Source organism: Moschus berezovskii, chromosome 6 (assembly GCF_049115385.1).
Source record: "Moschus berezovskii isolate FMDL1 chromosome 6, NW_MosBer_1.0, whole genome shotgun sequence".
NCBI classification, from domain to species: Eukaryota; Metazoa; Chordata; class Mammalia; order Artiodactyla; family Moschidae; genus Moschus; species Moschus berezovskii.
The window spans coordinates 52,283,951-52,308,298 of record NC_142465.1 but is presented as its reverse complement, the minus strand read 5'-3'; the positions used below and the strand labels follow the sequence as shown (position 1 = coordinate 52,308,298).

At 41.1% G+C, this 24,348-nt stretch overlaps 1 protein-coding gene and 1 non-coding gene across 6 annotated transcripts in view; both read left to right on the top strand.

Annotated features, from left to right (window-relative positions):
- Positions 1 to 24,348, top strand: part of IRAK3 (interleukin 1 receptor associated kinase 3) — a 109,257-nt gene that overhangs the window by 64,705 nt on the left and 20,204 nt on the right. For all 5 annotated transcript variants that reach the window (XM_055396153.2, XM_055396152.2, XM_055396151.2 and 2 more), the window contains exons 3-8: positions 5,497 to 5,561; positions 6,317 to 6,371; positions 7,786 to 7,937; positions 11,289 to 11,353; positions 17,596 to 17,710; positions 18,752 to 18,870. In XM_055396153.2, coding sequence (XP_055252128.2) covers positions 5,497 to 5,561; positions 6,317 to 6,371; positions 7,786 to 7,937; positions 11,289 to 11,353; positions 17,596 to 17,710; positions 18,752 to 18,870 — 571 coding nt within the window. The remainder of the gene's footprint in view (positions 1 to 5,496; positions 5,562 to 6,316; positions 6,372 to 7,785; positions 7,938 to 11,288; positions 11,354 to 17,595; positions 17,711 to 18,751; positions 18,871 to 24,348) is intronic.
- Positions 21,548 to 21,620, top strand: TRNAK-CUU (transfer RNA lysine (anticodon CUU)). Its single transcript has one exon. It is a non-coding gene; the product is annotated as a tRNA-Lys (tRNA).

Here is a 24,348-nt window from a genome sequence, read left to right as displayed (position 1 = left end):
AGACAGTTCCCACAGGTTTCCAGCATGATATTATCCTATTAGTGATATATGTATAACTTGGCTAATACCTTGTGTCTGTTGCACACTATTTCTTCACTGAGTTTTATACAGCAGAATGCTTCACTGTGATGCTGACTGATCTAGTAAAATGCCATTGAGTGTCTGGGAGCTGTAAAGTAATGCTTTTTCATTATCTGAGCCTTGTCCAGCCACCTTAACCACCTGTGCAACTTGTTGTTCACAGTATAAACTCACACCAATATATTTTATACTTCAGTTTTCTGGAGTAGATTGCAGAGTGTCTTTTCATACTCCATGTTGTTTGTTTATGCAATGGGGAATTATATGGACAAAAATTCCACATCTTTGGTTTGACTCCTAGGCTGTGGCACATGCAGAATTTCATCTTTTTTTCTGAGTATTTTTTTGATTCCTCCCCTCTTTTTGTTTATTTATTTTTGGCTGTTCTGGATCTTTGTTGCCCTGTTCGGACTTTCTCCAGTTGCAGTGAACAGGGGCCACTCTCGAGTTTTGGTTCACTGGCTTCTCATTTTGGTGGCTTCTTTTGGACGGCCTCTTGCACAGGCTCTAAGTGCACAAGCTTCAGTAGTTGCAACCTGTGGACTCAGCAGTTGTGACTTGTGGGCACTAGAGCATGGGCTCAGTGGTTGTGGCGCAAGGGCCCAGTTTCTCCGAGGCATTTGGGATCCCCCCAGAACAGGGATCAAACCTGTGTTCCCTGCTTTGGCAGGTGGACTCCCATCCACTGTGCCACCAGGGAAATCCCTTCGTTTTTTAAAATGTGAGATTAGTTCATTGGTGGAAAGACAGTATACTGCCCTAATACTAGAAGATAGGTAAATTTGATGTGAAAAGGAGTGTTTTGTTCTGAATCCTTTGCTAGGGAAAGTAGCATTATTTAGTTGGAATTTATTGAGTAAATGCTTTGAATTGTAATCTTATAAACATTAATTATATAGCTTATTAAAAGCAGCCAGGTGATGACTCCTTGTAAACATTTATTTTTGGCTATATCAGGTCTTAATCGAGGCTTGTGGACTCTCTAATTGCAGCATGCGGGCTTAGTTACCCCGTGGGCATATGGGGTCTCAGTTCTTTGACCAGGGATTGAATCCAAGTCTCCTGCACTAGAAGGTGGATTCTTAACCACTGGATCACCAGGAAAGCCCCACACTGGAAACATTAAGTGTAATTTGCTACACCTGTGTTTCCTATGACATCAACTCACTGAGTCAGGAGTTGGAGCTCCTAACTGAAAGTGCATAAAGAGTTAGTCTGTCTTTCTTGTTACCATGAACAGAGTTATCACTTATCCAAATAATCTATTTTTGTCTACTTTTCCTTAAAATAGTTTCATTTGGGGGAGTGATTTTCATGTTAGAGGGTTTTTTAGCATTTCATATTCCAATCTCCAGAGATCACTTTCTAGGTTTGGATTTTCTTTTGAGTAGTAAATCCCCTACATACCAAAGTGTTCCTTCCATTCCCAGAGTGCATTTGTAAATCCAATTTGTTTGTAAGTCCAATAAAGTTGGCCTCGGTATCCAACTCACACTATCAGCTAAAAAGTATTGTACTTAATAAGTTTATAATACTTTTCACACAAATAAAACATAAACAGCAAACAAACACAAACAATAAAGTATGTTTAATCTTATAGTACGTTTCCGTCCGTTCAGTCGCTCAGTCGTGTCCGACTCTTTGCGACCCCGTGGACTGTAGCCTACCAGGCTTCTCCGTCCATGGGATTCTCCAGGCAAGAATACTGGAGTGGGTTACCGTTTCCTTCTCCAGGGGATCTTCCCGACCCAGGGATCGAACCCAGGTCTCCCGCATTGGAGGCAGACGCTTTAACCTCTGAGCCACCAGGGAAGCCCAATCAGGACCTTGAAAAGTACAGTCGTCTAGTACAGCAGCTGGCATACAGGACCTGGCCGTGAGTGAACAGGCAAGAAGAGCCACTGACGGGAGGAGGGAGAGGAGGCGGGAGACGGTAGAGCTGAAGGATTGTTAGCAAAGGCAGTGGACGGCAAGCTGCAATTAACACCTGAAATTGAGGGAACACGTTTGCATCTTTGAAAGTTGTCAACCTGAAGGCTCATATGTAGAGGACTTAACTGTGTTACAGAGAAAGGCCATGTTCCCAGGCATCGTTCCTGCAATTCAGGTGGGTGGCTGCCAGTAGGTGGTTTCTTCACATCCATGAAACATGCCCTCAGATCTCAGGGCATAACCAAGTTGTTCAAGAAACTAGAATTTTAACTTGGTGTCATTATATTTCTGGCATGCATATCCTTACATGGGCTTCCCCTGTGGCTCAGCGGTAGAGAATCCACTGCAGTGCAGGAGACACAAGAGATGTGTGTTCGATCCCTGGGTCAGGAAGATTCCCTGGAGGAGGACATGACGAACCACTCCAGTATTCTCGCCTGGAAAATCCCATGGACAAAGGAGCCTGGCAGGCTACAGTCCATGGGGTCCCAAAGAGTCAGACATGACTGAAGTGACTTAGCATGCGTGCATATGTCCTTACGTATCACATTTTGCATGTAAATCTCAATGATCAGTGGTTGTCTTTTAATTTTCCTTTTTATAATTCTGTTTATTTTTTCTATGGCGTTGCGTGGTCTTGGCTGCTCTGTGGGCTTTTCTCTAGTTGAGCGGGGGCTCCTCTTTCGTTGTTGTGCACAGGCTTCTGTTGTTGTGGCTTCTCCTGTTGTGAAGCATGGGCTCTAGGCACGTGGGCTTCAGCAGTTGCAGCACGTACGCCCAGTGATTGTGGTGCACGGGCTTAGTGGGATCTTTCTGGACCAGAGATGGAACCAGTATCCCTGCACTGACAGGCGGATTCTACCTCTGAGCCACCAGCGAAGCCTGGTCTTTTAGTTTTGACATGAAATCCACAGCTTTCTGCTGACTTAGAGCCATTTTGAATTTTCCATTTTATCTGACAATGAAGTCTTGTCTGTTTATATGCAACCACAGGACAGTGGCTTTTAGTGCCCTTGCAGCCTGAAAACTTCCACTTTTATTCTATACAGCAATACCTTATTCAGAACGTTTGTTATTTATTTTTCTTGCCTAATTATCCTGCCTGAAGCCTCTAGTATAACATTGAATAAAAGTGGCAAGACCAGACCTTCTTTGTTGTTCCTGATCTAAGGGAAAAACATTTTCTTTCACCATTATGTATGATGTTCACTGCAGGTTTTTCACAGATGCCCTTTATCAAATTAAGGAAAAATTTTTCCCCTAGAGTTTTATCATGATAGCTTATTGAATTTTATGAGTTTTGTTCATTTTACTAATGTGTGTTACACTGATTGATTTTCAGGTATTAAGCTAACTGTGGATTCCTGGGATGCATCCCACTTGGTCATAGTGTCTCATCTTTCTTGTTTGTTTCTGGATTTAATTTGCTAATATTTTGGTGAGCATTTTTGCATCTATATTTATGAGGGTTATTGGTCTGTAGTTTTCTTGTGCTGTTTTGTGAGGCATAGCTATAAGAATAATATTAGCCTCAAAGAGATTTGGGAGTTGTTTCCTCCTCTTCTATTTTGGAAAAATTAGTGAAGAACTGGTTGGTCTTAAGTCTTCTTTAAATGTTTGGTAGAGTTCACTTGTGAAGCCATTTGGACCTGGGCTTTTCCTTATGAGAAGTGTTAAAATATTAATTAAATTTCTTCCCTTGTTACAGATTCATTCAGATTGCTTATTTCTTCTTGACTTAGTTTTGGTTATCTGTGTCTTTCTAGGAATCTGTCCATTTCATTTATCTAGTTTTTGGACAAATAGTTGTTCACCGTATTCCCTTATAATTTATTTCTGTAAGGTCAGTAGTTATGTCTTTTGTTCTTAATTATGATAATTTGAGTCTTCTTTTTTTCCTTTTTGGTCAGTCTAACTAAAGGATTGTCAACTATGTTTATATTTTCAAAGAACCAACTTTGATTTCATTGATTTTTCTCTTTTGTTTTTCTATTCTGTTCTTTTGTTTCATTTATTTCCACTCCAGTCTTAATTCTTACTTCTTTTTGCTTCCTTTGGTTTAGTTTTCTCTTCTTTTCTGTTCCCCAATGCAAAGGTTTAGGCTATTTATTTGATATCTTTCCTTTTTTTAAAGGAGAGCTTAACAGCAAAAAAAACTTCCCTTTAAGCACTGCTTTTGCTGCATGCCATAAATCTTGGCATGTTGTGTTTTTGTTTCCATTTATCACAAAGTGTTTTCTAGTTTCCCTTGTGATTTCTTCTTTGACTCATTCATTATTTATGAATTTTGTGTTTAATGTTCATGTGTTTGTCAATTTCAAAAGCTTCCTTTTGTTATTGATTTCTACTTTAATTCCAGGTGGTCAGAGAATATGCTTTGTATGATTTCATCCTTCCAAGTTTATTAAGGCTCAGTTTTACTGCCTAACACATGATCTGTTCTGGAGAATGTTCAGTGTACAATTGCAAAGTATGAGCATATTGTGTTTTGGATGGAATGTTCTATAAAAGTCTGTTTGGTCTAATTGGCTTGTAGTTTTGTTCAAGCTTTGTTATTGTGTTTTGTTGCTAGTCTTCTAAGCAAAATAATCTAAGAAACACTAGAATACAATCTAAGGAAAACTAGAAAATGAAATAAAACTTTTCTAAAGTCCGAATCAAAACGTCAGAAGTAACTGCAAAATGCTGCAGCTTTAATTTTTTGTAGGAAGCCACCACAGACTTCCTTAGTTCAGGCAAAACCAAACAGACAGAAGTAACAGTCCAGCTGGGGAGAGTGTGGGCGTTTGTGGTTGGTCTCTCTCTCACACACACACATACACACACACACACCCCTCTAATACCTTATGGCACAAGACAGGATAACAAGTCAACTAATCCAGAGGGATATAATCCCACAATTGTAGAAGTTTAAAATATATGTACAGAAAGCTGATAACAGTGTTGCTTTCTTCTTGTCAATTCTCACCTTCATACTTTTAATATTTTTGGTGATGTCTAACAATAGTTTACTGGAGAATCTCAGGGACTGGGGGCCTGGTGGGCTTCCGTCTATGCGGTTGCACAGAGTCGGACATGACTGAAGTGACTTAGCAGCAGCAGCAGCAGCAGCAACAATAGTTTAAGATAGGTGCGATGGACTTCCCTGGCAGTCCAGTGGTTGAGACTCCACACTTCTATTGCAAGGGGCATGGGTTCCATCCCCAGTCAAGGAACTAAGATCCTGCATGCCACATGTTTTTTGTTAAACAAACAAAAAGATAGGTGCTCATGTTTTAAGTGACCAAAGGTATGTTTTTATATTTGATCATTAGAAAACTCTTTCACGTACAGAAATTTGTAACCATTCAATGGGATTGAAACTGAGCTTTAGAAATGAAACTTACTAGCAAGGTATTTATTTTCACAATGTAAGAAAGAAAAAAAAATGTTTGTTAAGAACATAACAGGTATTATACCTAACTTCCCTTATTTCTCTTTCAGGAGCAGCCTTGAATCCCATAGAGCAGAGTCATCGGGGAAAGGAATTTCCAAACTTGTTACAAAAGGTAGAATGTGTGTGCATAGATAATGACCCTTGAACCCTGTTGCATCTATAATCAAGTGTAAAGAGTGAAGTTATGAGGCAGAAAAATGCTGTTATTTGCAGCTACTTTTTTAAAGCCAGGAAAGCTTTCGTTCTCATTCTTCTTCACTTATTTGGGAATTTAGGAGATTGTGTGTTAGTCACCCAGTCATATCTAACTCTTTGCAACCCCAGGGACTGTAGCCCGCCAGACTCCTCTGTCCATGGGATTCTCCAGGCCAGAATACTGGAGTGGGTTGCCATTTTTTGGTAACTGTTTGAAGAGTGAGGGCTTTCTCCTCTCTGTAATCTGTCAGAGATGAGTCATAGAACATTTAAGAGTACTGTGAGTTACGTATTTGTCTTAACTCAATTCTTAGTTTTCCTGTTCTAATTGACATTTTGCATGTTACTGTTAGTTTTTATTAAAGCAAATTAGAGATAATCAGTTTTATAGGACTGGAAGTCATTTAAAATTGACTATAAGTGACTGACATTGATACTTCAGATTCTAGCGTCGGTGTGGAAGCCTGCGTCGGTGTGGAAGCCTTCAATATATATGGCAGCGAATACTGTCGAATAGAATAAAATAACTTTGTATTCTGCTAGCTTTCTTCTAAATTATATTCCACTTTCTTGCACTGTATAGTCCCAGGGGTAGTTTTGGATTTCTGGTGAGGTTCTGTTCTTTCTAGACTTATGAAATTGAATTACTTTAGTATGTATTTCTTCTCTTAGGAAATAGCCAGTGTCACAGTGGATAATGTTCTTATTCCTGAACGTAATGAAAAAGGTAAAAAAACCCAACTTTCCTTTAAATCATTCTTTCCTTTAAGTGAATTCATGAATTCCTCTAAGTGAAATTTAGACATATCCAATAAACATGGTAACCATTAATATGCAGATTCAGGATAAATTTTTCATAGATATCAAAATATTCTCAATTTTGACTAATCCATTGTTCTGGTGGATGATATGTTGCTATTATATTACAAATTAATTGTCCAATAAAGAGCATAATTGTGGTCTCACTTATAATTTCATGACATTTGCTATTTTTATGTGTCATAGGAAGACATTTAAAAATTATATTGAGTTTTGTATAGTTTTAGAAATTTTCATAGCACTTGTAGAGAAATCTTTAGAGGTTATTGTAAAGTGGTGCTGGTGGTCACTATGATAAACAGTTATTTGCCACATCAACTTTCCTATTCTATCAGCTGAGAGAATAATTTCCTTCTATCTGGGAATCAGCCTGATAAACTTTAGTGGCTGTTTAAGGCTGCTTTGCCTAATCTTCGCTACCAGATCTGACTCTTCTTTGGTTCAAAAAAGAATTTAAAAAGTTAGATAAGGTTATCGTCTTTTGAAAGTGAAAGTGTTAGTTGCTCAGTTGTATCCAGCTATTTGCCACTTCATGGTCCAGTAGCCTGTCAGGCTCCTCTGTCGGTGGAATTCTCCAGGCAGGAATATGGGAGTGAGATGACATTCCCTTCTCCAGGGGCTCCCCCAGGGATCGAACTCGGGTCTCGTGAATTGCAGGCAGATTCATCTGAACCACCCATGGTCTTTTAAGATTTTGCCAAAAGGTCCAAATGAAACACGAAATGTGTAAGTATAGCCATAATTGGTCTCTGCAGGATTTATTTAGGATTTTCCCTTTGAATTTGCATTTGGTTACCTCTGAAATGTTTCTTCCCATTCTCTGCTTGAGATGATTTTCTTAAAGACCTGAAGCATCTTCCCAATTTACTCTGGGGAAGTAAGTTGGATTTGGCTCATGAAAAATATTTCTGCCAGTCATGCTTAGCAATATATATATATATATATATATATATTTTTTTTTTTTTAACTGGTTTTGGGTTCATCATGGGTCACCAGTAATCTGTTGATCTAATGACAAGGAAATAACCTTAGGAAAATTACCCCATCTAAGTTGTCTGGCTGATCTCTTTAGAAAGGTGATAGAATCACAGTGTTATTATCTGAGTAAGAAGCTATTTGCTCTGTGGAATGGTGGGAGCCAGGCCCAAGTGAGAGTACAGAGAGCTCACGACAGGCTTTGGTGTTGGCTCCTGGGATGTCTCTACTGACTGTTCACTGGACTCTGATTTGTTTCTAATAGGGAAGTCTTGGTTCTTTATAATGATGGCTGATTCTTAAGAAGCAAAAAGATAACTTATCTTCTCCCTACTTTCCTTCCTAAGGAATATTGCTAAAATCCTCCATCAGGTTTCACAGCATCGTAGAAGGAACCAAAAATTTCCACAAAGATTTTTTAATCGGAGAAGGGGAAATTTTTGAGGTATACAGAGTGGAAATCCAAAACCGAACATATGCCATTAAATTATTTAAACAGGTATGGAAAGAATTACTATCACAGGATATCGATTCCATTTATTTGCTCATATTTCATATTAAAATGTGTCATTTTTCATCAGCATTGAAAGGAGGTGTACTTGAGAGTAAAATTTCATAAATGGAAATAAGATATATGACCTCAGGTGACTGGAGAAATGACTGAGAAATGAATGCCTGTCTTGCAAGAATGTGGGAGTTAAATCCTTCCCCTCCCCAGGTGTATGGCCTGAGAAAGAAACCTTGTAGGGCCATTGGGACCTTGCTTAAGATGGTCAGATTGTGTCGGTCTGCTCCAGTTTTTCCTGCCCTCTCCAGGCCGCTTCACAGGTTAAACCATAGGCTGGTATTTGGTGGCACTAAATTGTCTTCAGTTACAATCCAGGAGAGCAGGAAAGAGGAGGCTTCAAGAGCAGCAAGGCAACCGTCAGAGCAGGGGGTTGGAACACAGCTGAGAACAGTCAGGAAAGCAGAAAGGGTGTTGGGGATCTGCCTCAGGAGTCAGGAGGAGATAGGTTCACACATGCACACTGAAAGAACTGGTCTTCATTGCTGGTCAGCAGCCAGTAAACTTTTACTAAACTTCTTTTATGGGCTGGGTACTGGGCAGAGATGAATAAAGCATAGTATCCTCTAGGAGTTCCCAGTCTTGTGGGGAAAACAGGTGAAGAAAAGATTAAGTTGTAGCTTGATAAGTACCTTAGCAGAGATTTGCCCTAAAGGTCGTGGGAGCACGTAGAAGATAGCCAGAGGAGAGGCCGGCGCCTCCAGCACCCGGAAGAGCACCCGGCACAGAGTAACTACTCAATAAACGTGTCTTCAGTAATCACATGGGAAAATGGATGAAAGAAAGTGACCTCTCAGCTTGATTTTGAAGGACAAAGAGACTTTTGCCAGGCAGGGAGGGAAGGTGGAAGATATAGCAGGTGCCAAGACCTACGGGGGCATACTTGGGAGCAGATGTCTTTTCACAAATACCAGACTGGTAGAGCAGAGTTTAGTATGGGAGGGTTTAGTGTGAATGTAGTGGCAGCAGATGATACTGGAAAGACAGGTCAAGTCCATAGGTGGTTTCTAAGCAGGAGAGTGAAAGGACTAGATTTGTGTTTTGAAATATCACTTTGATTACAGTTTGGATGATGAACTGGCAATTGGCAGGGAAATTGGAGGAAAGACAGAAGGAATTAGACTAGAGGTGGAAAGACCTGGTAGAGGGTATTTCAGACGTGTAAACTGAAGTGGATAGGGCTGAAACCTGTATTCTCCAGTCTAATGTTAGAATCACTAGGAAGGTTTTTTTTCCTTAAAAAAGGAATATAATTGCTTTACAATGTTGTGTTAGTTTCTGCTATACAACGGAGTGAATCAGCTGTATATATATCAGCTGTGTATGTGCTATGTCACTTCAGTCGTGTCTGACTCTTTGTGACCCCATGTACTGTAGCCTGCCAGGCTTCCCTGTCCATGGGATTCTCCAGGTAAGATTGCTAGAGTGGGTTGCCATGCCCTCCTCCAGGGAATCTTCCTGACCCAGGGATCAAACCTGCGACTCCTGCATTGCAGGCAGATTCTTTACCACTGAGCACTGGGGAAGCCCCTCCTTGTAGCCACAACAAAATAGCAGTATCTCTTAGTATCACCTTCTCTATCTGCCTTTCCCAGTGGACTGGATGGTTTTCTTTAGAGAGCTCTTATGTATGTTTGTATCTCAGTGCCTTATTACAGGGCCTGGCCTATAGAAATTGTTCAATAAATGTTTGTTAGGTGAATTGAAGGAAGCACATATGCTGTCTTTATGAATTTAGTTGCGATTCACTATTAGTAAAAAGATAGAAGGTAGCAAAGTTACCCAAGACCTAGAGGTTGAACAAAGTCCTGTACACATATCAGGAAAAAAATGAGATAATTTAATGAAGCTTTAGTCACAGAGCCTTTTTTTTTCTTTTTTTTTACAAGAAGTTTAGTTTTGTAACAATGGGGACCTTAACCTCAGTAACCTTTCTTAGAGGGCCTGAGGCTGGGCAATGTACTGGGTGTGTTAGATTCATCCAAATCTCCTGGGATGGTCCAGCACAGATTGTGATTCAGTGGGTTCCTCAGTGACCTGAGACTCAGCATTTCCCATCAGCTCCCAGAGAATCTGGTGTTCCTCCTGCACAGAACACACTTTGAGCAGCAAGACTGGTAGGGTAGCATGAACACAAAAACTGACCCTTCACATTTCAGGCTAAGAAAACTCAGACCACAGGGAGGTTCAGTGACAATAAGTCACAAATAGTGAGTGTTAGAGGTGGGCCTGAGACCCAGACCACTTGGTTCTCAGTACTGTAGGTTTTTTAGATATAAATTCCCATAATGTGATCCTTGAAAATGATTTGTTAGCTGAGTTTATTGTTTCTGACTTCTTGGGTTAACTTAGAAAATAGCTTCCAGGATTCCTGTTGACTTTCTCTCCCTTTGTTCCTAAGGACAGAGAACTCTAAAAACTCTGCCCTTTCTAGCAATTTACGTATGGTAACTGGAACACTCTTTAATCCTTTCATGGGAGAAGTTAGGCATTTGAGAGACATGCAACGCTGTAAGATGTAAGAAGCCATCAAAGACAGTGCCAGGTACAGAAGTCCTCCAGATAATATTACTGAATTCATTAATTTGTCCATATGTCAGGCACTGGGCTAGCTTCTGAAGCTTTTTTGAAGTAAAGAGTTAAATTTTTCATTTTCCTAGTGGACCTATTTTTTCAAAATTAATACAAAGGTAAACTTAAACCAACAGCCAAGTGACCCAAGTCATGAATCCCAAATTATTGAAATCACTTCTAAGTAGGATCACAACCTGGATTCTTTGAGATCAAGTGGGGAGTTTCTGTCATGAGACTTTCTTTGACTACATAAAGTATTTTTGAATTTATGTAAATGTGTCCAAAATACAGTGAAAGGGTTTAAATATAAAATGTAGCAATCTGATACATCACTCAGTCGTGTCCGACTCTTTGTGACCCCAGAGACTATACAGTCCGTGGAATTCTCCAGGCTAGGATACTGGAGTGGGTAGCCTTTCCCTTCTCCAGGGGATCTTCCCAACCCAGGAACTGAACCCAGGTCTCCTGCATTGCGGGCAGCTTTTTTTACCAGCTGAGCCACAAGGGAAGCCCAATTCAGAAGCAGTGGTTCTAAATCTGTTTTGGCGTTAATGGGTTTTTGAAAGACTGATACAAGCTAAGGATCTTCTCCTCAGAAAAACGTTCATATGCATTTTTACCAAAAAGTATCTGATTTCATAGACCCTAGGTTAAGAGTACCAGAAATAGATCCTTTCCTTATTTTTTTTCTTCTTGTTTTTCTGTATTTAGGGGGAGAAGATGCAATGTAAGAAACAATGGAAGAGGTTTTTGTCTGAGCTTGAAGTTTTACTACTGTGAGTATATTGCTTGAAATTTCTCCCCTTGTGCCTGGTTTTCATCTCTGTTCATCTTTGATTCTACAGCACAGAGCTTGGCATGGTTGGCATTTAATAAGTGCGGGTTGGAGGTTAGAACACTGGGTAAATTTTTGACATCTGCTTTAGTATATTCTTTGGAATATGTTTAAAAATAGACTATTTACATAATTCACTTGAGCATATTTTAACAAGAAACTGTCACAAGGAAGTGGATTAAATCATGTGTGACTAACATGACTGAATGTAAAATGATTCTTAGAACATTAGAATTGTATATATTTTACCATTGCTCCTCTTTCTTAAGAGACATTCCAGTCAAGAAACTGTTTCATCAATATAAACCTCTTCTGGAAGAGAGTTTAGACAAAGAAATCAAGTGCTTTTGATGTGCATATTATTTTCTGGGAATTCATTCACGAGCCTGAAAGTCCTTAGAGGCAAACTAAAATGACTTCATTTTCATATATATTCATACCTGCAGCTGTGCAGCCTGCTTCATCGAAGGCCCCTAACCCTATAGAGTTCAGTCATCACCCTTTACAAATAGAAAATGTTCTTTTCAGATGTTTTCTAAACCAATATGTGAATTCAGGGGAGGGAGGTATTATCCTAAATCCTTCTCCTTTTATACCCAAGACCAGAAATCAAAATGTTAGAGGCTAAGCAGAAAAACTTAATATATCATTTAGTCAACAAAAAAACTAAAACCAAAATTGTAATGAGAAAGTTTTTATATTTAAGCTGTATTTCTTTGCTTATGAATAAATAATAAATTCAGACACTCCAGAATTCCAAAAGGGCAGAAGGGTAAGCCAAGAAGAGATTGTCTTCCATGTTCTCATCCAGCCACCCAGCCACTTTTCCCAGAGGCAACAGTGTTATCAGTTTCCTATATATCTTTCCAGAAATATCTTATTTGTAAGCATATGTGTATTTTGTTTTCTTACTTTCCTCTTCTCACACAGGAGGCAGCATACACACATTGTTCACTTTGCTTATTTTAATATTCCATTGTGTGCTGGGGCTTCCCTGATAGCTCAGTTGGTAAAAAAATCCGCCTGCAATGCTGGAGACTTCAGTTCAGTTCCTCGGTTGGGAAGATCCCCTGGAGAAGGGATAGGCTACCCACTTCAGTATGTTGGGGCTTCCCTTGTGCCTCATCTGGTAAAGAATCCGCCTGCAATACGGGAGACCTGGGTTCAATCCCTGGGTTGGGAAGATCCCCTGGAGAAGGAAAAGGCTACCCACTCCAGTATTCTGTCCTGAAGAATTCCATGGACTGTATAGTTTGTGGGGTTGCAAAAACTCAGACACGACTGAGTGACTTTCACATACACTTTTGTGTGCCTGTGTTATAGTGTAATTAACCCTTTTCCCATCAATGGATTTTTAGATTTTCCTAATCTTTTACTTAAAATAATGCTGCAATGAGAAAACCCTGTATATTGTTATTTTGTATGTGTTGAAGTATATCTGAGAAAACTTCATATAAATAAATTTATAGGGTCATGTTCCATGCCACCAAATTGTCTTTCAGTAGAAACTATACCCGGAGAAGGCAATGGCAAGCTGCTCCAGTACTCTTGCCTAGAAAATCGCATGGACAGAGGAGCCTGGTGGGCTGCAGTCCATGGGGTCGCTACTAGTCGGACACGACTGAGTGACTTCACTTTCACTGTTCACTTTCACACATTGGAGAAGGAAATGGCAACCCACTCCAGTGTTCTTGCCTGGAGAATCCCAGGACGGTGGAGCCTGGTTGGCTGCGTCTATGGGGTCGCACAGAGTCGGACACGACTGAAGTGACTTAGCAGCAGCAGCAGCAGCAGAAACTATACTAGTTTACACTTAACATCAGTCATATGTAAGAGTGCCTGGTTCCCCATATTCTTGCCAATATAGCATTTATTCTTTTATCATTTTTTTCTGATCTGCTAAGTGGACATAGTTTTTCAGTGTAGTTTAAATTTCTTTTTCTATGATGAAAGAATCTTTTCACATATAAAGAGATTTATTTCCTTTTCTATGAAATATCTTTGCCCATTTTTTATTAGACTGTTGGATTTTTTTTAATCTGTTTTTGATTGGAGGATAATTGCTTTACAATACTGTGTTGGTTTCTGCCATACAACATTAATCAGCCATACATATACATATGTCCCTTCCCTCTTGAACTCCCCTCCCACCTCCCACCTCATCTGACCCCTCTAGGTTGTAACTAGAGGGAGGTTGAGCTCCCTGCGTCCTACAGCAAATTCCCGCTGGCTATCTATTTTAATATGGTAATGTATATGTCTCAATGCTATTCTCTCAGTTTACCCCATCCTTTCCTTCCCCAGCAAGTGTCCACAAGTCTGTTCTCTGCGTCTGCATCTCTATTACTGCCCTGAAGATAGGTGCATCAGTACCATTTTTCTAGATATCCTTCACTTTCATATGTGTTAATATATGATATTTGTGTTTGTCTTTCTGACTTACTTCACTCTGTATAACAGGCTCTAGCTTCATCCACCTCACTGCAACCGACTCGTTCATTACATTTTATGGCTGAGTAATATTCCATTGTATATATGTACCACAACTTCTTCTTCTTTTTTTTATTACCACAACTTCTTTATTCATTTATCTAGGTTGCTTCCATGTCCTGGCTATTGTAAATAGTGCTGCAGTGAACATTGGAGTACATGTGTCTTTTAGAATTGGGGTTTGCTCAGGGTATATGCCCAGTAGTGGGATTGCTGGACCATATGGTAGTTTTATTCCTAGTTTTTAAAGAAATCTTCATACTGTTCTCCATAGAAACTGTATCAATTTACATTCCCACTAACTAGACTGTTGGGTTTTTTTCTTAATTGTTTGTCAGAGCATTTCATACAGTAGAGAAAATTAGCCTTGTTTTTATGTTTTAAGATACAAATAATTAATTTTACCCCATTTTCATTTGTTGTTGCTTATTCTAGTTTTTTGCCATTTGGAGATGGTTCTCATGTAGTTGAATTTAATCTATATCTTCTTTTATGCTTTCTAAGTTTTATATTATAGTTTAAAGACCTCTTCAACTGAGAGGTTTTAAAATAATTTTACCATTTTTTTCAAGTACCTTTATATTTTCACTTATATACCTGATCCATTTGGATTTATTCTGCTGAGGCATTTATGTATTACTTTAGAGAGAATTAACAACATTATGGCATTGGATGTTTCTGGTACGCCATCATTATCATTTAGGTTGCTAATATTTCCTTAGTTTTAACCCTATACCAGGTGCTTCATGTGTATTCATTCTTTAATCCTCACAACAGGCCTGAGGTGAGTGTAGATGAGGAAACTGAGGTAGATGCTACTTTTTTTTTTTTTGCACGATCTAACTTATTTCCTAAATCATACTCACCCTTTCTCCTCTTAGACTTTTACTGGTGAATAAATTGGAGGCATTAGAACATACTGTCTGGAGTGGAATTAGGAGAGAAGTGCACAAACAACAGATAGTTTCAGTAAGTTAAATAAGAAGCAGGTACAGAGTGCTGAGGACTTCCCTGGTGGCTCAGTGGTAAAGAATCTGCCTGCAGTGCAGGGGACATGGATTAAATCCCTGGGGTTGGGAAAAATCCCCTGGAGAAGGAAGTGGCAACCTACTCCAGTATTCTTGCCTGGGAAATCCCATGGACAGAGGAGCCTGGTGGGTTACAGTCCATGGGGTCACAAAAGAGTTGGACGTGACCAAGCATGCTCACACACACAGAGTGCTGAGGGAGGAGGAAATGCTAATTTGTGGGTGGGGTGGGTGGCAGAGTAGACATCTTGGAAAAAGTAAAATCTAAGCTGAGACCTGAGCATGAGTTTTTTTTTTTTGTTATAATATTAAGTATGGAACTACTTAGTGGATTGTGTATGTGTTTATGTACACACCATACACATACCCACACTCCCTTTCTTGAAGTAAGAACAGAGGGACTCAGAAGGGATATATGTGTGCTTAGTTGCTCAGTCATATCCAACTGTTTAGCGTCCCCATGGACTGTAGCCTGTCAGGCTCCTCTGTCCATGGAATTCTCCAGGCAAGAATACTGGAGTGGGTTGCTGTACCCTCCTTCAGGGGATCTTCCCAACCCAGGGATCGAACCCAGGTCTCCTGCATTGCAGGCGGATTCTTTACTGTCTGAGCCACCAGGAAAGCCCAAGAGTATATTTGCATGTATTATGTAGATGTGTGTGTATACACATATGTTTCATAGGTAAGCTTTACAACTGAAGAAATGAATAATAGGACTTTATATATAGCACCAGTTTTTTTTTTTTTAAATAGCTTTATTTGTTTTAATATCCCCAAGCATGCCTTAAGGAGCCTGGCGGACTACAGTTCATAGGTTCGCAAAACACATGCAGACACAACTTAGCAACCAAACAACAACAATAAAGCTTGCCTAAGACATAAAAGGTGTTCAGTAAATAATTGTTGAACTGAGTTCACAGTAAGTGTGACTTTCACATGCTTTTTACTTCATAGCTGTTACATGGGTTACATTGGTTTTCACTGTGATGACACATGCCCTCCAGAAATAGTTTAAAAAGGAACATGAAAAATGTATATGATACGGACATAGAATTCTGTTATTTAAAAATCAGTGGTGTGTTTTTCAACGTCAGATTTTACTAGTCACATGGATCTTAGGTAACAATACAAACTTCATGAAGGCATTGGATGTCTCTTAATTGTGTGACTTGGTGCCTAGTACTTTAGTCCCTGACACAGTAGCATTCAGTAAATGGATAAATGAAAACAGTCTTCCGTACTCTTCTATTCTGGTGATTTTAGTTGCATTTCATTTGCATTATATTTATTTACATAAAAAGTAAGTTATATTGGGCTTCATGTTGATAAAAATAAGTTAATATCGAATATTGTATTCTATATTATAAAGCTGCCAACACCCCAGATCTTAAGAACTCTCATTTCTGAACATTTCTGTCATATTTGGATATTAGCTAGTATTCGTTAGAATGTGTGCATGTGTGTGTGGTAAGTCACTTCAGTTGTATCCAACTCTTTGCGACCCTACAGACTGTAGCCCACCAGGCTCCTCTGTCCATGGGATTCTCCAGGCAAGAGTACTGGAGTGGGTTGCTGTGCCCTCCTTCAGGGGATCTTCCTGAACCCATGTCTTTTATGTCTCCTGTACTGACAAATGGGTTCTTAACCACTAGCACCACCTGGGAAGCCCATTTGTTAGAATACTTTAAGCCAATTTGGAAGGAAAACTGTCATGTGTCCAGTGAAATTCCCTCTCCCTTGGCCAAATTTATATTCTCCTTTACGCCTGTCCCACAGCCCACCTTCAGTTCAGGTCAATTCAGTTCAGTCGCTCAGTCGTGTCCGACTCTTTGTGACTCCATGAATCACAGCACGCCAGGCCTCCCTGTCCATCACCAACTCCCGGAGTTCACTCAAACTCATGTCCACAGAGTTGGTGATGCCATCCAGCCATCTCATTCTCTGTGGTCCCCTTCTCCTCCCGCCCCCAGTCCTTCCCAGCATCAGAGTCTTTTCCAGTGAGTCAACTCGTCGCATGAGGTGGCCAAAGTATCGAGTTTCAGCTTCATCAGTCCTTCCAATGAACACCCAGGATTGATCTCCTTTAGAATGGACTGGTTGGATCTCCTTGCAGTCCAAGACTCTCAAGAGTCTTCTCCAACACCACAGTTCAAAAGCATCGATTCTTCGGCGGTCAGCCTTCTTCACAGTCCAACTCTCACATCCATACATGACCACTGGAAAAACCATAGCCTTGACTAGACGGACCTTTGTTGGCAAAGTAATGTCTCTGCTTTTCAATATGCTATCTAGGTTGGTCATAACTTTCCTTCCAAGGAGTAAGTGTCTTTTAATTTCATGGCTACAGTCAGCATCCGCAGTGATTTTGGAGCCCAAAAAAATGAAGTCTGCCACTGTTTCCCCATCTATTTCCCATGAAGTGATGGGACCAGATGGCATGATCTTAGTTTTCTGAATGTTGACCTTCAAGCCAACCTTTTCACTCTCCTCTTTCACTTTCCTCAAGAAGCTTTTGAGTTCCTCTTCACTTTCTGCCATAAGGGTGGTATCATCTGCGTATCTGAGGTTATTGATATTTCTCCCAGCACCACCCCCCAAACAGAGTGTTGTTCATTTCCTATTTGAATAACCAGTTTGATAGATTTAAAAAATCTTTTGTTTCAAGGTTCTGTCATCCGAACATACTGGAGTTGACTGCATATTTTACAGAGAGTGAGAAGTTTTGCCTGGTTTATCCATATATGAGAAATGGATCACTTTTTGACAGATTACAGTGTGTAGTAAGTCATATCCATCACTCTGCCTGATATTCTGACCCTCTAAGCCCTGGGGGAGCTGCTGAAACCTTCTGAGACAATCAGGAGGCCAACATGTGTTCATGTGAGGGGACGCCAACAGTGGGTTTCCCAAGGAAATAGAGGACTTCTCCATGAATTAATTTATTACTCTTAGAAGGGTGCATAAATACCCGAGTTGTTGTGTGTTGTGCAAAATGGTGGCCAAAAGAGTTGCTGGGTCCTCACTCCTCATTGTTACCATGTCTCAAATGAGTTTATGTTAACTACCATTATTTCTCAGGTAATTTTTATTTGCATAACTTTATGCAAAGTACCATTCAATATGAAGGGTAGACATAAAAGTGATACCTATATCACTTAAAAAGAAGGAGGTTGAATAAATGCCATGGTTTCTCTTATGATGTTTTTGAAAGATAAGTTAAAAAAAACGGATTCCAAATTTGTAAAATTGCAGTTAAGATGAGAATGCTGCTGCTGCTGCTAAGTCGCTTCAGTCATGTCCAACTCTGTGTGACCCCATAGACAGCAGCCCACCAGGCTTTGCCTTCCCTGGGATTCTCTAGGCAAGAATACTGGAATGGGTTGCCATTTCCTTCTCCAGTGCATGAAAGTGAAAAGTGAAAGTGAAGTCACTCAGTCGTGTCCAACTCTTCGCAACCCCATGGACTGCATGAGAATAAAAACAGATTATTCTGAATTACCCACACTGTTGTGCCACAAATAATCTAAAAATCTTATGCAGTGAAATTTTAAGCATAGTTATCTTATGAGCCATATTTCAATTTATATGACATTAAAATTATTGGGTATTTTCATTGCCTATAAAGGGACCTAGAACCAGCATGGGTAGTAGAGAAAAACCCATCTTGAATTGAAAATAGGTTATGGTTAACTAAAACATTGATTCACCCACCTCTCCCCATTTTATCATTAGAGTTTATTCTGGCATTCACCTAGGTAGTGAATACAAACATGGTTTTTATTCAGAAAATACAACAAAACCAACCACTGTTGTCTTTTCAGGGTAACACAGCTCCACTCTCTTGGCACATTCGAATCAGTGTATTAATAGGAACATCTAAAGCCATCCAGTACTTGCACAACACGGAACCGTGCTCCGTCATCTGTGGCAGTATATCCAGGTAAATTATCCCAGAGCTCTAGGTTACACCTGAAGGCTCCTTTCATCATCACTGGTAAGTCAGACTTCACCCTATTTTCTATCTGTAGTTTCCCCTGGTATATATCTGTATGTGTTAAGAATTCTCATGAAAGTACTTAAAATCTTAGCTTTTTAATGGAAACGTGTCTATTGAATTTTAAAAGCTACATTTGTATTGCCAATGGAAGAGTTTATATTATTTTTAGGAATTATTGATGAGCAGTGTAGGATAGACAGTTTTGTGTGTTTTATTAATTATTCTGCATAGCAAACTGTGAAACAATCTTCTGTGTTCATTGCAAACAAACTGAAGTCTAAGAAAAGATTAAGTGGTTTATACAGGGATTCTTCACAAGATTAACAGTAGTGATCAACAATTTAAGTTCTTTGTCCTTTAGTCTCCAGTGTCTTGTGTTGCCACTGAGCCTGCTGCCTCCTAGCTGTACATATTCCCCTTGACAAGCCGAGCAGCAGTCCCAGTGTTCCTTCTTGATCCATGAGAAGATGAGAAACAACATCTTCCATATTTTTCCCTCTTCAGCAGACATGAATCTTTCAGACAGAGAGTAGATACCCTCCAAACCTCCACCCACTGTGAATTTTTCCTGTGTGCCCTTTATGATGGACTTGTTCCAAAATAAATATACCTTTGCTGAACAGCAGGAAAGACTGGATTTAAAAGGCTCTGCCTCTTCTGAGCCATCATCTAGTGTCTTTGAAAAAGCTTTTAGTGTGCTTTCCAGTTGAGCAGAAGAGGAACTGATTGCTTACTTTGTTTTTCTGGTGAAGTGAACTTCATATAAAAAGCCTCTAGATTTTACTTCATCCTGGGGGAGTGGCAGAGGTGGGGTGGGGACACAACCACTAGGTAGCTTCTCCTGTTGGGAAAATGAAATTGTTAATCACTCAGTCCTGTCCCACTCTTGGCGAACCCATGGACTGTAGCCCGGCAGGCTCCTCTGTCCATGGGATTTTCCAGGCAAGAATACTGGAGTGGGTAGCTATTCCCTTCTCCAGGGGATCTTCCTGGCCCAGGGATTGGACCTGGCTCTCCCACATTGCAGGCAGATTCTTTATCATCTGAGCCACAAGGGAAGCCCCACTTTCTCCTGCTGCAGTGTGACAATTCATCAACTGCCAGTGACCTTATAGAATCAGCATAAAATTGGTGCAGCCTCTGGGGACCTGGGACACAGATGGATGGTGAAAGTCTCAGAGGTCAGTGGAATCAACCACTGAGGCTGGTTCCGGAGGGCTAAGGTGACAGCCTACAATCTAAAATAATCCCTCTTCTACCCAGCTCGTAGCCCGCTTAGCACTATAGATGCTCAAATATATGTTCAAACTGAGTTGTTATTGTTCAGTCACTAAGTCATGCCCAGCTCTTTGTGACTCCATGGACTGCAGGGTAGATAAATGAATAAGTGGAATTTCTTCTTTTGTTTTAAATTCTTTCCTTGGTGCTTGATGGGAGAAAGGGATAGGGAAGTCCACTGATCGGAGCCCAAGGGAACATTAGGATGAAGGACACAGATTCAAGCTCTGCCTGAGTCACAGGGCTTCCCCAGGAACACTGGATGGGGAGATGTGCATGCACTCTTCCAGCATCCCTCTCCTGCTCTTAGGTCTAAGCACAGGCTGTGACCCCGACTGCTGCTTTCTCAGGATTGGCTAGTGTCTTCAGGCAATTCCCAGCAAATAGGTGCAGTGGCAGAGATGTGCCTGCAGGGGAATTTTTTGGGTGCTCTCAGGAATAACAAAATTAAGAGAGGAAGACAGAATTGGAGAGTTGGAGATGCTGAGCTGGGGTATTGTATTTATAGAAAAGGTCAGGAAGATCCCCTGGAGGAAGGCATGGCAACCCACTTCAGAATTTTTGCCTGGGAAATCCCATGGATAGAGGAGCCTGGCAGGCTACAGTCCGTGGGGTTGCAAAAGTCAGACACAACTGAGTGATTAAATCACCACCATAGGCCTTGGCCGATGCCGTGGGGACTGCTCAATCTGGGGTGGCCCTTCAAAGCTGTCCCCAGATGAGGCAAGGCACTGGATTTTTGCACCCCTGTACCCCACTAGTCATGAGTGGGGCTGTATGGGGGGTGAGGCAACTCCCTTCTGCCACTGGTAGTTCCCAGGTTGGGGCTTAGCTGGGAGCCATCAGCAGCTACCCACCCCCACCTCACAGGAAGTGTGTGCCTTCCTGGATCCTAAGGGAGGGTTGGGCACATGGCCTTGCAGCCACTACAGCTCAGAAGAGCTGGCTGAATGGCGTTCTGCAAAACATCTCTAAATGATTTGCTTTTGCATGTACTTTCCTCCCACTTCTTCCCATCCTTTCCTCTTAGTTCAGTATCCACAATTGTTTAAATCAGACAGATCTGTTTTAAGAAGCCGACTTTTCACTTAAAAATGTGATTCTGAGCCAATTGCTTGCCTCTTTTAAGCCTCAGCTTGCATAGAGTCGGACACAACGGAAGCGACTTAGCATGCATGCATGAGTTGGAGAAGGAAATGGCAACTCCAGTATTCTTGCCTGGAGAATCCCAGGGACAGAGGAGCCTGGTGGGCTGCTGTCTATGGGGTTGCACATAGTCAGACATGACTGAAGCGACTTAGCTGTAGCTGTAGCTGTCTCCTCTGCAAACGCTAATAAAAGAGCCTGGCTGACTCAGTCGGTAGAGCATGAGACTCTTAATCTCAGGGTAGTGGATTCGAGCCCCACATTGGGCTATCTCTTTTCTTGGACTCCCCTGCTAGCTCAGTGGTAAAGAATCCTCCTTCAATGCAGGAGACTTAAGTGATCTGGGTTCGACCCCTGAGTTGGGAAGATCCCCTGGAGGTGGGCATGGCAACTCATTCCAGTATTCTTGCCAGGAGAATTCCGTGGACAGAGGAGCCTGGTGGGCTACAGTCCAGAGGGTCACAAAGAGTTGAACATGACAGCACAGCAGCTTCTACCTCTGAAGGTTAAATGTCATAAAGTATACATGGTGCTTAGCAAAGAGGATGCACTCACTAAATGCTAGCTGGCTCCTGTTACAGTAGTCAGGAAGCGGTAGGAGTAACAGAGGCTAAGATGTGACAGCCAGCTAGCTTTTTCACTTATCACTCTTTTACTTACTGTGTTAGTCCATTGGGACTGCTCTGACAGAAATACTATAAACTGAGTGGCTTATAAGCGTTACATGTTTATTTCTCACAGCTCCAGAGGCTGGGAAGTCCAAGACCATGGCACTGGCCAATTCTCTTTCCCAGGCAAGCTCCCTTTCTGGTTCACAGGTGGCTATCTTTTCTCTGGTGGAAGGTGTGAGGGGTCTCTCTGGAGTCTCTTTTATGAGAGCACTAATCCCACCCATGAGGGGAGCCCTTATGACCTAATCGCTTTCCAAAGACCCAACATCCTAACCCCATTACAATGGGGGTTAAGATTTCAATATATGAATTTAGGCGGACACAAGCTGGAATCAAGATTGCCGGGAGAAACATCAACAACCTCAGATATGCAGATGATACCACTCTAATGGCAGAAAGCAAAGAGGAACTAAAGAGCCTCTTGATGAGGGTGAAAGAGGAGGGTGAAAAAGCTGGCTTAAAACTCAACATTAAAAAAACTAAGATCATGGCATCTGGTTCCGTCACTTCACAGCAAATAAACAGGAAAACAGTGGAAACAGTGAGAGACTTTATTTTCTTGGGGTCCAAAATCACTGCAGATAGTGGCTGCAGTCATGAAATTAAAAGACGCTTACTTCTTGGAAGGAAAGCTATGACAAACCTAGACAATGTAATGAAGAGCAAAGACATCACTTTGCCGACGAAAGGCCATCTAGTCAAAGCTATGGTCTTTCCAGTAGTCATGTATAGATGTGAGAGTTTGACCGTAAAGAAGGCTGAGCACCGAAGAATTGATGCTTTTGAACTGTGGTGTTGGAGAAGACTCTTGAGAGTCCCTTGAACTGCAAGGAGATCAAACTAGTCAATCCTAAAGGACATTGACCCTGAATATTCATTGGAAGGACTGATGCTGAAGCTGATGCTTCAATACTTTGACCACCTGATGCAAAGAGCCAACTCATTAGAAAAGACCCTGATGCTGGGAAAGATTGAAGGCAGAAGAAGAGGGCAACAGAGGATGAAATGTTTGGGTGGCATCACCGATTCAATGGACATGAACTTGGGCAAACTCCGGTTGATGGTGAGGGACAGGGAGGCCTGGCATGCTGCAGTTTATGGGGTTGCAAAGAGTTGGATATGACTTGGTGACTGAACAACAACAAGCATTCAGCCCATAGCACTTGCCTCTATCATCAATTTATTGTGTTTGAAAAGTGGACCCACAAACTAGCTCTGTTTTAATAAAAATCATTTCTGTATTAGCATATGTTTATTGAACATTTTGAAAATCGCCTTCCTTTTAGTTCACAAATATTTATGGAACATCTGCCATGTGTAAAGCATTGATTTACACCACAGTGGGGGAAAACATTGATAATCATAGCCTTGAACTGGAAACTTCAACCTGGTGATCAGATAAGATACTAAAAACACAGAGAATATAATACATGGTACGACACCAAATATGCCCAATGTGTGTTTGGTCTGAGAAGGCTAATGCTAATTAGATAGCTCTAAGCCAGATCTTTGAGGAGATGGTTATGACAGTGGGTTGGCTGAAGGAAGGGACAAGAATATTCCTGGTGGAAGGCAGTTATTTGTTCAGGGGAACGGAGTGAAGAATTGCAGGGTGTGTAATGAAAGCAAGAAGGGTTGGTTGGAGAATAGAGGAAGAGATTGGAGAATAAGGAAAGAAGAGTGGATAAACATAAGGAAGTGATGGGATGAGGGTTGGATGATACTTTGAACACTTACTAGGTGGATGACCTGGGCTTGATAAGCTAGGCTCTTACAATGGACTCTGAGGCTTCTTCTCTCTGGGGTCTAAATGGGAACAGAAAGTTTCTGGAGTTTCTTAGGTGGTATCACAGTTTAAAAGGAGGCTATTTCTTCCAGAACAGTATCTCAGGTATTTGTCTAGATGTGCCAAGCTATGTATGGATGTGCTCAGTCATTTCAGTCGTGTCTGACTCTTTATGACCTCGTGGACAGTAACCCACCCGACTCTTCTGTCCATGGGATTTTTCCCTGCAAGAATACTGGAATGAGTTGCTATGCCCTCCTCCAGGGCCTCTTTCCCACCCAGAGACCGAACCCACGTCTCCTGCATTGCTGGCAGACACTTTACCACTGAGCCACCAGGGAAGCCGTGCCAAGCTATGCTGCTGCTGCTGCTAAGTCGCTTCAGTCGTGTCCGACTCTGTGCGACCCCATAGGTGGCAGCCTACCAGGCTCCGCCATCCCTGGGATTCTCCAGGCAAGAGCACTGGAGTGGGTTGCCATTTCCTTCTCCAGTGCCAAGCTATAGTATCACTTAAATAACACTGTTAGACAGAGTGCCTAC